The sequence below is a fragment of the Cervus elaphus genome, chromosome X (genome assembly GCF_910594005.1).
Source record: "Cervus elaphus chromosome X, mCerEla1.1, whole genome shotgun sequence".
Taxonomy (NCBI): Eukaryota; Metazoa; Chordata; class Mammalia; order Artiodactyla; family Cervidae; genus Cervus; species Cervus elaphus.
In genome coordinates, this window is record NC_057848.1 from 151,303,073 (window position 1) to 151,317,580 (window position 14,508).

The 14,508-nt window shown below is 40.3% G+C and overlaps 1 protein-coding gene across 8 annotated transcripts in view; it reads left to right on the forward strand.

Moving 5' to 3' along the window:
• Window positions 1–14,508, forward strand: part of PCYT1B (phosphate cytidylyltransferase 1B, choline) — a 147,728-nt gene that overhangs the window by 62,057 nt on the left and 71,163 nt on the right. For 7 of the 8 annotated variants that reach the window (XR_006339984.1, XM_043897114.1, XM_043897116.1 and 4 more), the window contains exons 2-3: window positions 301–400; window positions 13,555–13,671. Coding sequence is in view for 7 of the 8 variants with exons in the window: in XM_043897114.1 (XP_043753049.1) it covers window positions 301–400; window positions 13,555–13,671 (217 nt within the window). In the remaining variant the exon portion in view is untranslated. The remainder of the gene's footprint in view (window positions 1–300; window positions 401–13,554; window positions 13,672–14,508) is intronic. The other variant, XM_043897119.1, reaches the window with a different exon arrangement.

Consider the following 14,508-nt stretch of genomic DNA (forward strand, 5'->3'; position numbering starts at 1 on the left):
AGGGTATTGCAGGGCCTGGGGGAGAGACCATGTCCAGAGCACCACGTCTGGTACCTGGCAGATAGTACATGCTGGAGAGCTTATTGCTGAAGCATCAGTCAGGGGAAAAAAAAAAAAAGCCTTCATGAACAATACCCCTGTTTTTCTTTCTAACAGTACGATATTTCTCTGAAAGACTGAGTGGATATCTTCTACTTAATCATCCACATGTAGCCAACAGAAATAAAACTTCAGGGGAAGTCAGTGCTAAAGCCAAGGCTGTCAGACTAAATTTACTCCCTTTCTCTTTTTTCCTTCTAGACCCTGACTGCACCTGCCCCATTTGCAGATGAAACCAGTTGTCAGTGCCAAGCACCCCATGAGAAACTGACTATTGCTCAAGCCCGCTTAGGGACACCAGGTGAGGCTGTACTACTTAATCTCCGGACGGGCCCTGTCCTGACATCTCAAGTGGCAGAAAGGCCCATCATTATGTGAGCAGCTCTCGCTTCAAATTGGAGACATGCATCTAGAGGTGATCACACAGGGCGGGAAGGGTAAATGCCGATGGCGATCAACTGGACCAAACAAAGTAGCCAAGGAAAAGATGTTGCAGGACACTGGAGTTGGAGCCCCAGCTCTCTTCTTTTACTTTCTGCTGCCTGGGCGAGTCATGAGAACAGTCTGAATCTGTTTCCTCATGTGCAAACAGGGCCAGGATTCCTAAGCAGGCTTTTTATGACAACTAGATTGTGGTTTTTTTGACAATATACCATTGCATCTTTTTAAAAACTGTGAAGTCATAGACAAACCTCCGCAACTGTAATTATTACCATTCTTAAAAGTCTGTGTTTTAAAAGTTTCTCCAAGTATGCCCTGGCTCTGCTCTAGGAATTTACCGTTCATTCCTTTAGCCCCTACCAGAGATGGAGAGGGAAGAGATGTAAAAAGAACTGTAAGGTGCTATCTCTGTTTCCTAAGAGCGTTCACTATAATTAAAGAGACAAGACAACTAGATAGGAAATAAAAACCCACCAGTAGCTTGCATGCATGTGCTTAGGGGTTAAATCCTGCAATACAAATGATAGCTGACAGTTTTGAGAAGGGCAGATTCATTTGGCTTCAAGCGGTCAGGCAAGACCTAATCCCAGACCTGAGCTGATCTTTCGGAAAAAGTACGATGGGTTCTTTGTGCACAGAAAATGGAAGGATATTGTGGGCAAGTGAAAGAGGAATAGTGAAGGCACAATGATAGGGAGTGAGTGAGTGGCATTCCTGTCGATTGGGATGGAGTGAAAAATAAGACTAGTCCAGCAGGTGAGCCTTGAGCCATTTGAGATGGCATAATGCTATGGTTTCCACTCGCCAGCCCAAAAAATAAACATCCCAAATGTAATAGAATCCATGGGACAAAGGACAGTTTGCTTAAGAGCAGCAGATATTTATTAGGTACTTACTGTACACTAAGTTCTTTATCTTTATTGTCATTTCACTAGCACAACCCTATGTGGTTGATATGTTTAGTATTTCACAGGTGAGGAAGTGAAGGCTTTAGACCAGGGGTCCCCAACCTCCAGGATCTAGCGCCTGATGATCTGAGGTGGAGCTGATGTAATAATGATAGAAATAAAGCTCACAATCAATGTAAGGTACTTGAATCATCCCCAAACCATCCCCACCCCAGTCCATGGAAAAATTGTCTCCCACAAAACCAGTTCCTGGTGCCAAAAAGGTTGGGGGCCGCTACTTTAGAGAAGCTGTGAATCTGCAGAAGATCGTTTAGCTAGTAAGTGGCAGTGTTTCTCACATTTGAGTCTGTCTCAGAATAACCCAGAGGGCTTATTAAAACACAGGTGGCTGGGCCTTACCCCCTGATTCAGTCCAGCTGGGGTGAGACCCAAGAATGTGCGTCTCTAAGAAGTTCCCAGGTGAGGCTGCTGCTGGGGAACCACGCTTTGAGAACCACTGGTAAGTGCTAAAGCTGGGATTGGATCTCAAACCTGTTTGTGCTCAAGCTTGATCTGTTGGCCATGACACTCTGCTGCCCCTTTAAGAAGAGCTTTGAGGGAGTGAAGTGAGGAGCAGAGCAGACAGTTAGAGGGCTTTGTAGTGACTTCTTTTTTTAAATTTACTTATTTATTTTTGGCCACACTGGGTCTTTGTTGCTGTGGGGGCTTTCCCTAGTTATGGTGAATGGGGCTGCTCTCTAGTTGTGGTGCACAGGCTTAGTTGCCCTGTGGCATGTGGGATCTTAGTTCCCGGACCAGGGATTGAACCCACATTGCCTGTGTTGACAGGCGGATTCTTAACCACTGGATCACCAAGGAAGTCCTTATAATGACTTGTTGTGAAAATTTAGGCAAGAAAAGCCTTGAGGAGATAGTGCAGAACAAGCAGCTAAACCAGTGTGCAAATAATCACCTGGTAAGTTTGTAAGCAGCAGAGGTTTTGCTCACTCTCCCAGACTCCTAAATCTAGGATGGAGCCCAGGCATCTGCATTTTAAACAAATAGCCCAGGTGATTCTGAAGTTGAGGACCTATAGACCATAGCCTGAGAAATGCTGATGCAGTAATAAATCTAAAAGGTGGAATGAAAGTCCAAGTGGTTATGAAGAGAACAGACTTGACTTCAAGTTAAAGGATGAGCTTTAGGTCCGAGCAGAAAAGGATCCTACTTTTCTAAGGGAAAGGAAAGGGGATTCGAACTTGCTCTCCATCTGCTAGGTGCTGTGCCCTCTATGTACTCTATTTAGACTTTGCAAAAACTGGTTAAGGTGGGTATTTTTGTGCTCTCTCTGCTGACAAGGCAGGTGACACTTGGAGAACTGGAAAGTAACTTGTCAAATGTCCTAGCCAACTGGTAGAGCTGGGATTAGATCTCAGGTCCCTTTCACCTCATACCCCTGCTTTGTCCACTGCAATGGGCTGCCCTGTGAAGCTCAGTGAGAACATACTCAGACTTTGAACTGGAGGCTGGCGAGTGTGTGAACAAGACATAAGCTACGATCTTCTGTAGTGGGAGGGCCATCTCATCTCCGTGCCCACTGCTGTTTCACCAGTACCTGGAGAAGTACTGTATGCTCAGTAAATATTTTGTGAATGAATGATTGAACGAATGAAAGATGGAGACAAGAAAAGGAGCTCATCAGTTGGAAATAGAATCAGAGAGAGTTTGACCTGCTGTAGGCTGATTGAGTGAGACAGAGCACCTGTAGGCTAACTGCCAAGTGTTCATTTGTTTGTTGTTGTTGTTTTAATAATTTATTTTATTTTTGGTGGCTCTGGGTCTTTGTTGCTGCACTCGGGCTTTCTCTGGTTGTGGTGAGTGGGGCTGCTCTTGGTTACAGTGCACGGGCTTCTCATTGCAGTGGCTTCTCTTGTTGCAGAACATGGGCTCTAAGACATGTGAGCTCAGTAGTTGGGGCTCACGGGCTCTAGAGCACAGGTTCAGTAGTGGTAGCACACAGGCTTAATTGCTTCATGGAATGTGGGATCTTCCTGGAGCAGGGATCGAACTTGTGTTTCCTGCATTGGCAGGAGGATTCTTACCCACTGTACCACCAGGGAAGTCCCGCCAAGAGATTTAAAGCCTGAGAATCAAGCTAGAATAAGATGGTGCATTTTAAAATACCTGTACGGTGGGCTCTGTGGTACACAGGTCATTAGAGGAGGGATGAGATGGAGCAAAGGTGAACTACTACTCTCAGAATTTCTCCCCTTTTATCTCAGGTGACCATACTGGGAAGTCATCCAGAAGAACTTTTGTGATGTTTGGTGGGCATCTGGCCAAGGGAACTTCTGTTAGGAAATCCTTTATTTAGAGCGTCTTAAAAAAAATTTTTTTTTACATTTTTTTGGCTGTGCTGGGTCTTTGTTGATGTGCACAGGTTTTTCTCTAGTTGCATAAAGTGGGGGCTACTCTGTAGTTGCAGTGTGTGAGCTTCTTATTGTGGAGGCTTCTCTTGTAGCATAGCACAGACTCTAGGGCACGTGGGCTTCAGTAGTTGTGGCCTGTGGACTCAGTAGTTGTGGCTCTCGGGCTCTGGAGCACAGGCTCAGTAGTTCTGGCGCATGGGCTTAGTTGCTCCGTGGCCTATAGGATCTTCCTGGATCAGCAATTGAACCTGTGCCTCCTGCACTGGCAGGTGGATTCTCTACCACTGGACCACTGGGGAAGCCCTACTTAGAACTTTTAATATCAGTGTTAAAATGTGACAAGTTAGTGCTTTGATTACTTACAAGGCACATATTCGTCTTAGACCACACTCTGATAGTCACTGAGAGTGGTCCTCAAACTTTAGCTTGCTTAGAACTCCCTGAAGGCCTTGCTAAAACCCTCTGCTGGGCCCCTCTCCCAGATTTTGGTCTGGGTGAGGCTTGAGTATTTGCATCTCTAACAAGTTCCTGGGTAATGCCTGTCCTGGGACTATACTGCTAGAACCACTGCTTAAGAGTAACTGCTGTTAGTGGTTGGAGCAAGTGTTGTGGCAGTTACCTAAAGAATAGTTGTTGCATTGGATTGTTACTAGAGGGGCTCACAGAGTTTTTAAAATATCTTGCTATTTGACTATTGTTTAAGAAACCAAGAAAAACGTCATTACCTTTTTGAAGTGTTTGGTAATTTTCAAGACTAGTAAGCACCCTTCTGTGATGCTGTCTTGAACATCCTGTCAAAAAAGAGGAAAGAGACTTGTATTGGGGGTTTACAGTGTGTTTCAGGATTATAGTTGCAACTAAAGTCTTTCACTAACTCCTTCACTAGCCTATTTTATGACTTCATACAATTGCCTACTTTATATTTCACAGGCTTAGGTCTACCCAAACAGGGGCTGGTGTATAAATTCTGAGAGGCTGCTTATAGCTTTTAGCTCCTGGACCTCATCTGTGAGGTCAGAGGGTGAGGAACCTTAAGAGAAGGAGCACAGTAGAGCAGTTGGAACTAGCACATTATAAAAAATTATTGAAGTATGGTTGATTTACAATGTTGTAAAAAAAAAAACTTACAGTTTTTTTCTGTACAGCAAAGTGGCTCAGTTATACATACACATATATTCTTTTTTATATTCTTTTCCATTATGGTTTGTCACAGGGTATTAAATTTAGTTACCTGTGCAACACAATAGGACCTTCTCATTTATCCATACTATATCTAACAGTTTGCCTCTGCTAATCTCAAACTCCCATTCCTTCCCTCCCCTACTCATTCCCCTTGGCAACTGCAAGTCTTCTTTATATCTGTGAGTCTGTTTTTGTAGATGTGTTGATTTGTATTGTATTTTAGTTTCCACATTTAAGTGATATCACATGGTTTTTGTCTTTTTCTTTCTGACTTCCATCGCTTAGTATGATGAACTCCGGGTCCATCCATGTTGCTGCAAATGGCATTTTTTTTTTTTATGACATCGATGGCATTGTTTGTTTTTTTTTTCTAAATGTCATCTTTTTGATGGCTGCATAATATTCTATCATATATATGTACCACATCTTCTTTGTCCATTCGTCTGTCACCAGGCATTTAGGTTGTCTCCATGTCTTGGCTATTGCAGATGGTGCTGCTGTGAACATAGCGGTGTATGTATCTTTTTGAAATGCAGTTTTATCTGGGTGTATGCCTAGGAGTGGGATTGCTGGATGATACAGTGATTCTATTTTTACCTTTTGGAGGTAAAAATACTGTTCTCTATAGTGGCTGCACCAGTTTACATTCCCATCTATGTAAAATGGTTCCCTTTCCTCCACACCCTATCCACCATTTCTTATTTACAGACTTTTTAATGATGGCCATTCTGACTGGTGTGAGGTAATACCTCACTGTAGTTTTGATTTGCATTTCTTTAATAATTAGATATGTTAAGCATCTTTTCATGTGGTTTTGGCCATCTGTATGTCTTCTTCAGAGAAATGTCTGTTTAGGTCTGCTCATTTTTTGATTGGGTTGTTTTTTGTTGTTGTTGAGTGAAACTGGCACCTTTAATCTTAGCTGAACTTGTCCAGCTGTGACGCTATGACCCTCCAAGGTTTATTAGTACGTATCCTGAGACATAAAGAATCAGTCCTCTGCCTGGAGATAAAGGACAAGTCCAAATGATTGTTTCATAGGTTCCTTTTCAGTAAAGTTGACTAAGGGAAACTCAGTTCTGATTTCTTACTTTCCTTCACAAAAAGGGAATTTGCATTGTTCTGTTCATATGGTGATATGTATAAAGCTTTCAAAATACATGTTTCAAGAGCCACCTTACTGAATTTTGCCTTATTTATGTGTCACCTGTACTATAATTTACTTAATTTTTCTTTAGATGTACTCTTTTTCAACTTTAATGTATTTTAAAAAGCAAATGTCAATCATTGACTGAAAGTAGCATCACTGCCTATAAGTAGAAGAAAATGATAAAGTTTATATAAAACTATGTAAACTTTATAGGAACTTCCCTGGTGGTCCAGTGGTTAAGAACCTGCTTTGCAGTATAGGGAATGCAGGTTCAATCCCTGGTCTGGGAACTAAGATCCCACATGCCAGGGAGCAATTAAACCCTCATGTCACAACTAGACCTGAGGCAGCCAAGATGAATAAATAAAATAAACATTTAAAAAAACTATATATACTTCATAGATAGGAAACTATTAGACTTTAAAAGTTTAATTTTTTGCCACCTTTTTTGTACATCAGTTGTACATAAAAACAATACTAAAGATAATTACTGGGCATTCAGTAATAGTCTGTCTTTCTCTTTTTAAAAGACTCAATATTGGCATGTAGTTTTCTAGGAGGCATCATGAGTTAGAAGAACATTTGAGTTTGGTTTGCACTCAAACTCTATCATATTATATATATCACATTTTCGTATCTTAAGTCGGTTGTATGATGCTGGGTAAGCTCCTCAGCTTTACTAAGCTTTCATTTGTCCCTCTATGAGAGAGGATAGTAAGTCCTTTCTCCCCTACCTACTTCACAGAATTGATGGAAAGATTAAGTGAAATACATATGCTTTGTAAATCCATGTGTGCTTTTAAAAAATAGTTTGTTTATTCATTATGTTTATTATTTTTAGCTACACTGGGTCTTTGTTGCTGCATACAGCTTTTCTCTAGTTGTGGCGAGTGGGGGCTACTCTAGTTGTGGTGTGTGGGTTTCTCATTGCAGTGGCTTCTCTTGTTGCGGAGCACAGGCTCCAGAGCTCGTGAGCTTTAGTAGGTTTTGTGGTGCATGGGCTTGGTTATCCTGTGGCATGTGGAATCTTCCCAGAGCAGGGATTGAATCCATGTTCCCTGCATTGACAGGCAGACTCTTAACCACTGGGTCACCAGGGAAGTACCCCAAATGTACTTTTAAGGCGTTGTTAACAAGCTCCTTTTAAAGAGCCATAAGAAAAAATGAATAATCACCCTTTTATTGTTGCCTGAATCTGAAACAATATCAAGAAACCCCATAACATGCCCTGCAAAAATGTGAATTCACATGTAATGTAGTTGATGATTGCCTCCTATCTGGCCATATGGTATGTATATATTTAACTTTTTAACCAACTGCCAAACTGCTTTCCAATGCATTTGTGCCATTATACATTCCCATCAGCAGTGTATGAGAGTTCCATTTGCTCTATATCCTCTCCAACACTTGGTATGGTCAATAATTTTTGAAAGTTTTAGCCACTCTAATGAGTAGGAAGTAATATCTCAGGGTGACCTTAATTTGTGTTTCCCTAATGACTAATGGGGTTGAGGATCTTTTCATGCCCTTATTTGCTATCCTCTATTTTCTTTGGCAAAATGGCTGTTGAAATTTTTTTGCTCTTTTAAAAAAGTTGTTTATCTTAGTATTGAGTTTTGAGGGTTCTTTATATATTCCAGATACAAGTCTCAAATACATATTTTCCAAATATTTTCTCCCGAAGACCTGCCTTTTCATATTTGTAAATATGTCTTTTGAAGAATACAGATTTTAAATAAGGTTTAATATATAAATTTTTTTTTGTTTTATAGTGTATCCTTTTTGGTTCCTATTTAAGAAATTTTTTCCAAACTCAGTCACTAAGATTTTTTTCTTCTAGAAATTTTATTTATTTTTTAAAAATTGGAATATAAATGCTTTTCGATGTTGTATTAATTTCTGCTGTACAACAAAGTGAATCAGCTCTTGGCACACACATATCCCCGGTATACACATGCACCGCAGCACACCAGGCCTCCCTGCCCATCGCCAACTCCCGGAGTCCACCCAAACTCATGGCCATTGAGTCGGTGATGCCATCCAACCATCTCATCCTCTGTCGTCCCCTTCTCCTCCTGCCCTCAATCTTTCCCAGCATCAGGGTCTTTTCCAATGAGTCAGCTCTTCGCTTCAGGTGGCCAAAGTATTGGACTTTCAGCTTCAGCATCAGTCCTTCCAATAAACACTCAGGACTGATCTCCTTTAGGATGGACTGGTTGGATCTCCTTGCAGTCCAAGGGACTCTCAAGAGTCTTCTCCAACACCGCAGTTCAAAAGCATCAATTCTTCGGCACTCAGCTTTCTTTATAGTCCAACTCTCACATCCATACATGACTACTGGAAAAACCATAGCCTTGACTAAACAGACCTTTGTTGGCAAAGTAATGTCTCTGCTTTTTAATATGCTGTCTAGGTTGGTCATAACTTTTCTTCCAGGGAGCAAGCGTCTTTTAATTTCACGGCTGCAGTCACCATCTGCAGTAATTTTGGAGCCCCAAAACATAAAATCTCTCACTGTTTCCATTGTTTCCCCATCTCTTTGCCATGAAGTGATGGGACCAGATGCCTGATCTTAGTTTTCTGAATGTTGAATTTTAAGCGAGCTTTTTCACTCTTCTCTTTCACTTTCATCAAGAGGCTCTTTAGTTCTTCTTCACTTTCTGCCATAAGGGTGGTGTCATCTGCATATCTGAGGTTATTGATATTTCTCCTGGCAGTCTTGATTCCAACTTGTGCTTCATCCAGCCTGGCATTTCACATGATGTACTCTGCATATAAGTTAAATAAGCAGGATGACAATATACAGCCTTGACGTACTCCTTTTCCTATTTGGAACCAGTCTGTTGTTCCATGTCCAGTTCTAACTTATTGCTGATTCATGTCAATGTATGACAAAAACCACTACAATATAGTAAAGTAATTAGCCTCCAATTAAAATAAATAAATTAAAAAAAAAACTGTTGCTTCCTGACCTGCATACAGATTTCTCAAGAGGCAGGTCAGGTGGTCTCGTATTCCCATCTCTTGAGTAATTTTCCACAGCTGTTGTGATCCACACAGTCAAAGGCTTTGGCGTAGTCAATAAAGCAGCAGTAAGTAGATGTTTTTCTGGAAATGTCTTGCTTTTTCGATAATCCAGTGGATGTTAATATATGATATTTATTTTTCTCTTTCTAACTTCACTCTGTATGACAGAGACTCTAGGTTTATCCACGTCAATACAAATGACCCAATTTTGTTCTTTTTTATCGCTGAATGATACTCCATTGTATATATGTACCACATCTTTATCCATTCACCTGTTGATGGACATCTAGGTTGCTTCCATGTCCTAGATATTGTAAATAGTGCTGCAGTGAACATTGGGGTACATGTATCTTTTTGGTTTTCTCAGGTCTTCTAGAAATTTTATGGTTTTAGCTTTGCATTTAGGTTTATGATCCATTTTGAGTTAATTTTTGTAAATGGTGTGAGATGTGTGTTAAGTACAGCCCTCTTTACTGTTCCCTCTACTTTAAGATGCTGAATAGCTTACAGAAATTTGGAATGTAAGATCCAGGTAGTTAAAATAATCAGATTTTACCCACAGTAGTGTACCGTGGTAATTATTTGTATCCATGATCTTCAAGAAAATATTCAGCATCATTTTGGTGTTACATGTAATTTGTCATATTTATTAATAAATTATTTGAAATATGGCAATTAATGAGTTGTATACAGATTTGCATTTTGCCAGAACATCACATTTATCTGATACCTTGCTGTGATCATTTAGGATAAACAGGAATTTGCCTTAAGTACTTTTCAAAAAGCATAATAATCTTTAGGGAGGAAATCTATCGTGCCTTTGTATTCAGTTTCTATGATATTTAATGTATTACCACAGATCTAGTGGCTTAAAACAATGCATATTCATTATGTCATAATTTCCATGGGTGAGGAATCTGAGCCTGGCTTAGCTGAGTCCTCTATTCAGAGAGTCACAAGGCTGCATTCAAAGTGTCACTCGGCTCATTTCTCATCTGAAGGCTTGACTCATGATAGACCTGTATTCGAGCTCACTCAAGTTGTTGGCAGAATTTATTTCCTTGTAACTCTAAGACCAAGGGTCTAGCTTCTTGCTGGTTGTCAGCCAGAGACCACCCTCAGCTCCTAGAAGCCACCTGCAATTCCTTGCCACATGGCCCTTCTAAGGTATGGCAGCTTGCTTCTTCAAAGCCACCAAGGGAGAAAGATTGAGTCTGCTAGCAAAATGGAGACTTACACACTGTAAAATAATTATGGGAGAGACATCTATCACCGATGTCATATTTTCCTGGTTAGAAGCAAGGCAAAGGTCCTACTCCCATTTCGAAGGGAGGGGATTGCACAGAGGCAAGAAGGGCATGAGGTGGGAGTCACTGGGAGCTACTTTAAGGTCTTTCCACCATGGCTGTGGAGAGACTTTTTGATCATTGCCAGACCTGTAGCTTCACAGGTCGGTGGTTCTCAGCATAGACTCCTTGGAGAGTCCCTAGATGCCTAAAGGGATGTCCAGAAAAACCTCCAACCAAAGATTAAAGCAAATATATATGCAAATTAAGTTAAGCCACAGTCTATTAAAAATATTATGGAGAATTTCAAACATTCATGAAAGTAGAACAATATAATGAACCTTCATGTGTCTATCACCCATACTTAACAACCACCATCCTGTGGCCAGTCTTGCCTCATAAATTCTCCCCTCTTGAATTGTTTGCAACAAAATCCCAGGCTTCATATCATTTCATCCATAAATATTTCTGTATAATGTCTTAAAATTAAGAGCTCTGGTTTTTTAAGATATAACCACTATACCATTAGCTCACCTAAAAAATTAACAGTAATTCTTTAATATAATCAAATATCTAGTGTTCCAATTTCCAATTGTCTTTTCTTTTTTATTGGAGTCTAGTTACTTTACAATATTGTGTTAGTTTCTGCTGTATAGTAAAGTGAATCAGCTCTATGTATACATATATCCCTCCAGTTGTCTTATGTCATCATTTATTTATAGTTTGCTTGAAGCCAAATCCAAATTATGTCTGTACATTACAATATGTTGAGATATTTTTAATATATCTTTTAATCTCTAAGATCCCCTCTTCATCTCTCTCTCTCTTCTTTTTTTCTTAAAGTTTATTTGTTGAAGAGATCTGGGTTTTGGGGGTTTTTTTGGTCCTGCAGAATTTCTTAGTCTGGCAATTGCTGACACACTACAATTAAAAAAAGTGAGCTTATTGCAAAATCAACTCCATAAATACTCTTCAAAGATCTACTAAATAGCCTAATTATATCATCATTCTTCACTTCACTTTTCTTTCCTCCCTGCTTCCTGATTTTATTTATCTTGATCACCTCTGAATCAATAACAAAAAGTTCTGCAAAACTGCCATCTGCTTTCCCTTGGGGTTTATATCTTAAAACAAATTTTCCTCAATTGAAATCAAATTGAATAAGAGCTTTGAAACCAAGGATCCCTCATTAGACAGTTTGTTATTTCAAAGTATTTTCTATTTACTGTGCCTTATTTAGAATACAGTATAATCCTGTGAAGGCAATTCTGTTTGCTCAAAATGGTGTATAATTGGGAATAATTGCAATTCCTTATCTGAAATAAAGTCTCTCAAGTTTTTTTATTAGAAAAATTTAATTTATTAGAAGCATTGTACCATCTGAATGTATTAATGTAATGTTCCTTTCAATTTATGTTCTGAATTAATAAGGTTGTAGTATGTAAAAAAATAATCACAATTTTAAATCTAAGACTTAAGGATCATCCAACAGAAGTTTGCACGGATTTCTTTTTGAAAAAATGTATAACATCAATATAATGTGTCTTTAAAAAGTTAGTAGGAATCTTAGGCTCGTAAAGCCAACCAACCAGCAATCCTTTCCCCATCTGCCCCACCTCTGATTCTTGTTCTCTATAGATACCCAGCATTTGACAACCAACTTTCCAAATTGCAGTTGACATCTTTAATCCACTGTCATTGCCTTTGTTGTTTCCTCTGTCCTTGGGGGATTATCCCTTTTTAATTCTTTCTCTGTAATTCTTGTGGTGTTTGAGAGGGAGTGGAGATGAGAGTGTGTGTGTTCAGTTGGCCATATTTAGCTTGTGAAAGTGAAGTGAAAGTTGCTCAGTTGTGTCCAACTCTTTGCAACATAGTCCATGGAATTCTCCAGGCCAGAATACTGTAGTGGGTAGCCTTTCCCTTCTCCAGGGGATCTTCCCAACCCAGGGATCGAACCCAGGTCCCCCACATTGCAAGCGGATTCTTTACCAGCTGAGCCACAAGGGAAGCCCTTAGTTGGCTATATTTTCACTTTCTAGTGTTTTTGAGAGTCCAGAATGGTGTAAACGTTGGCGCCCAACCCCTCTACCTCCCGGTACCTCCCTCTTACTGGAAGTGCTGGGTCTTTGGGCTGGCTCAGCAAAAGTGTCATTCTGCGCTTCTGAGCAGTCACCTGACTCCCAGGAAGCTGTGGTGAAGTGTGTCCCTCTTCCTGAAGACATGGCACTTCCCAGAGCACTATATTTCACACTGAGAGTCTCTGTCTGTCTTGACCGTTCTCCCTAGGGATGACTGTAGTATGGGTCACATTCCTCCATCCCTGAGCACCACACATGTAACTTTTGCTCCCTGACTCTCCTCTCTTTGGGGCATGTGCCCCCCCACTGCCCCACATCTTAGGATATCAAGAGTATCATATCAAGAATAGGATATCAAGGATATCAAGACCTTTGTGCAGTGGTAAATGTGTAACAACTGGCCCTCCAGAGGGAATTAAGCCCTGACTTGAACACTTGCCAATCTCTGTGGTGTAAATACACCTATCAAGGCTGAATTTCACTCTGTGATGGTGACTTGGAGGAGGTGCACAGCAGCGTCTTTACCTTTGGGAATAGGACTTAGGGGTCTTTGTTTGGGACTACCAGACTCCAGGGTGAACTTGTTTGGCCTTTCATTGAGCTCCCCAGTCACTCCTACCTTGATATTCCTGCTGGCCTGACTCTGCCAACCCTTTGGTTATGCTTGGTCTGTCTAAATCTGCCAACTCAGCCACCTGAGACTCTACTCTGGGTCGAGACAATTCCCCAGTGCTCTGCAGTTTAAAATGTGTGTTCTGGGTCAATCTTAATTTTGTTATGTTTTTACTCTCCTTTGGTGTCCTGAAAAGAACTTCTTGGTAAAATTAATTTCATGCACTAATATGCAACTGATGGTATATAGACATTGTGTTTTCTCCAGGTAAACCTTCTTACAGTGCTGTACTGATGGAAGGATCAGGTGACTGGGATTCCTTATTCTGCAGTTCTGTTGATGATGTTTTCTTTCTTCCACAGTTGACAGGCCCGTGAGAGTATATGCCGATGGAATATTTGACCTCTTCCACTCAGGTCATGCAAGGGCACTTATGCAAGCGAAAACACTGTTTCCCAACAGCTACTTGTTGGTAGGAGGTAAGAAGTGCATTTTCTTTTTGTCTAGAAAACTCTTATATAATGTGCTTCCTGAAAAGAACCCCTTTAAGGCTTCTATCTTTAAAACCTCCCATTGTTAATGCTCCCAATTCAGCCTATATTGGGTTCCTTATTTACTACCTGAAATTTAACATGAGATTTTAAAAAAACCATAGGGGAAATTATATCATGAGATTATAAACAGTTGATTCCTAGAGAAAGAGAGACTAATAATACCACCAAGTGTAACTGCTTCGTGTTTTCCATTAATACCTTTCTTCTTATGTTTGAAGAATGTTCCAGTTCCTACTTCTGAAATTTCCTAGAGGGTTAGGAGAAAAGCAATATTATTCTGATTTCAAATCTTGGAGACTGGAGGAAACTCAGGATGATTAATGTTGAGCAAGGTCATTGTCTGTTTCTTTGGTGTGACCCATAGCACTTAGGACAGTGTTGTGCTAACGGTAGTGGCTTAAAACTGTCCTGATTAATTGAATTTATGCACCATGTGTTAAAGAAATGGAGTTTATATATGCAAGTAATCTTGGTTTACACTGAAGGAAGTGACTGAGTTCATAAGCTGTGGAGAGAGAAGGGTAATTAGACGTAGGTTGAAATTTTCTTCTTCCAAAAGGCCTACCGATTTCCGTTTGTATAAAAGGAAAAGTGGCTGTTCTGGGAGACCTGGGTCTCTTCTCTGTAGCTTCCAGAAGCAGCATTTCCTTTTACCATAATCATTTTTTGTGGCATTACATGAACTAGACACCACCAACCCTTACACCTCTCCTGTGAGGGAGCAAGGTGATAGTAAGAGACTACATATCTGTTTTTTTACAG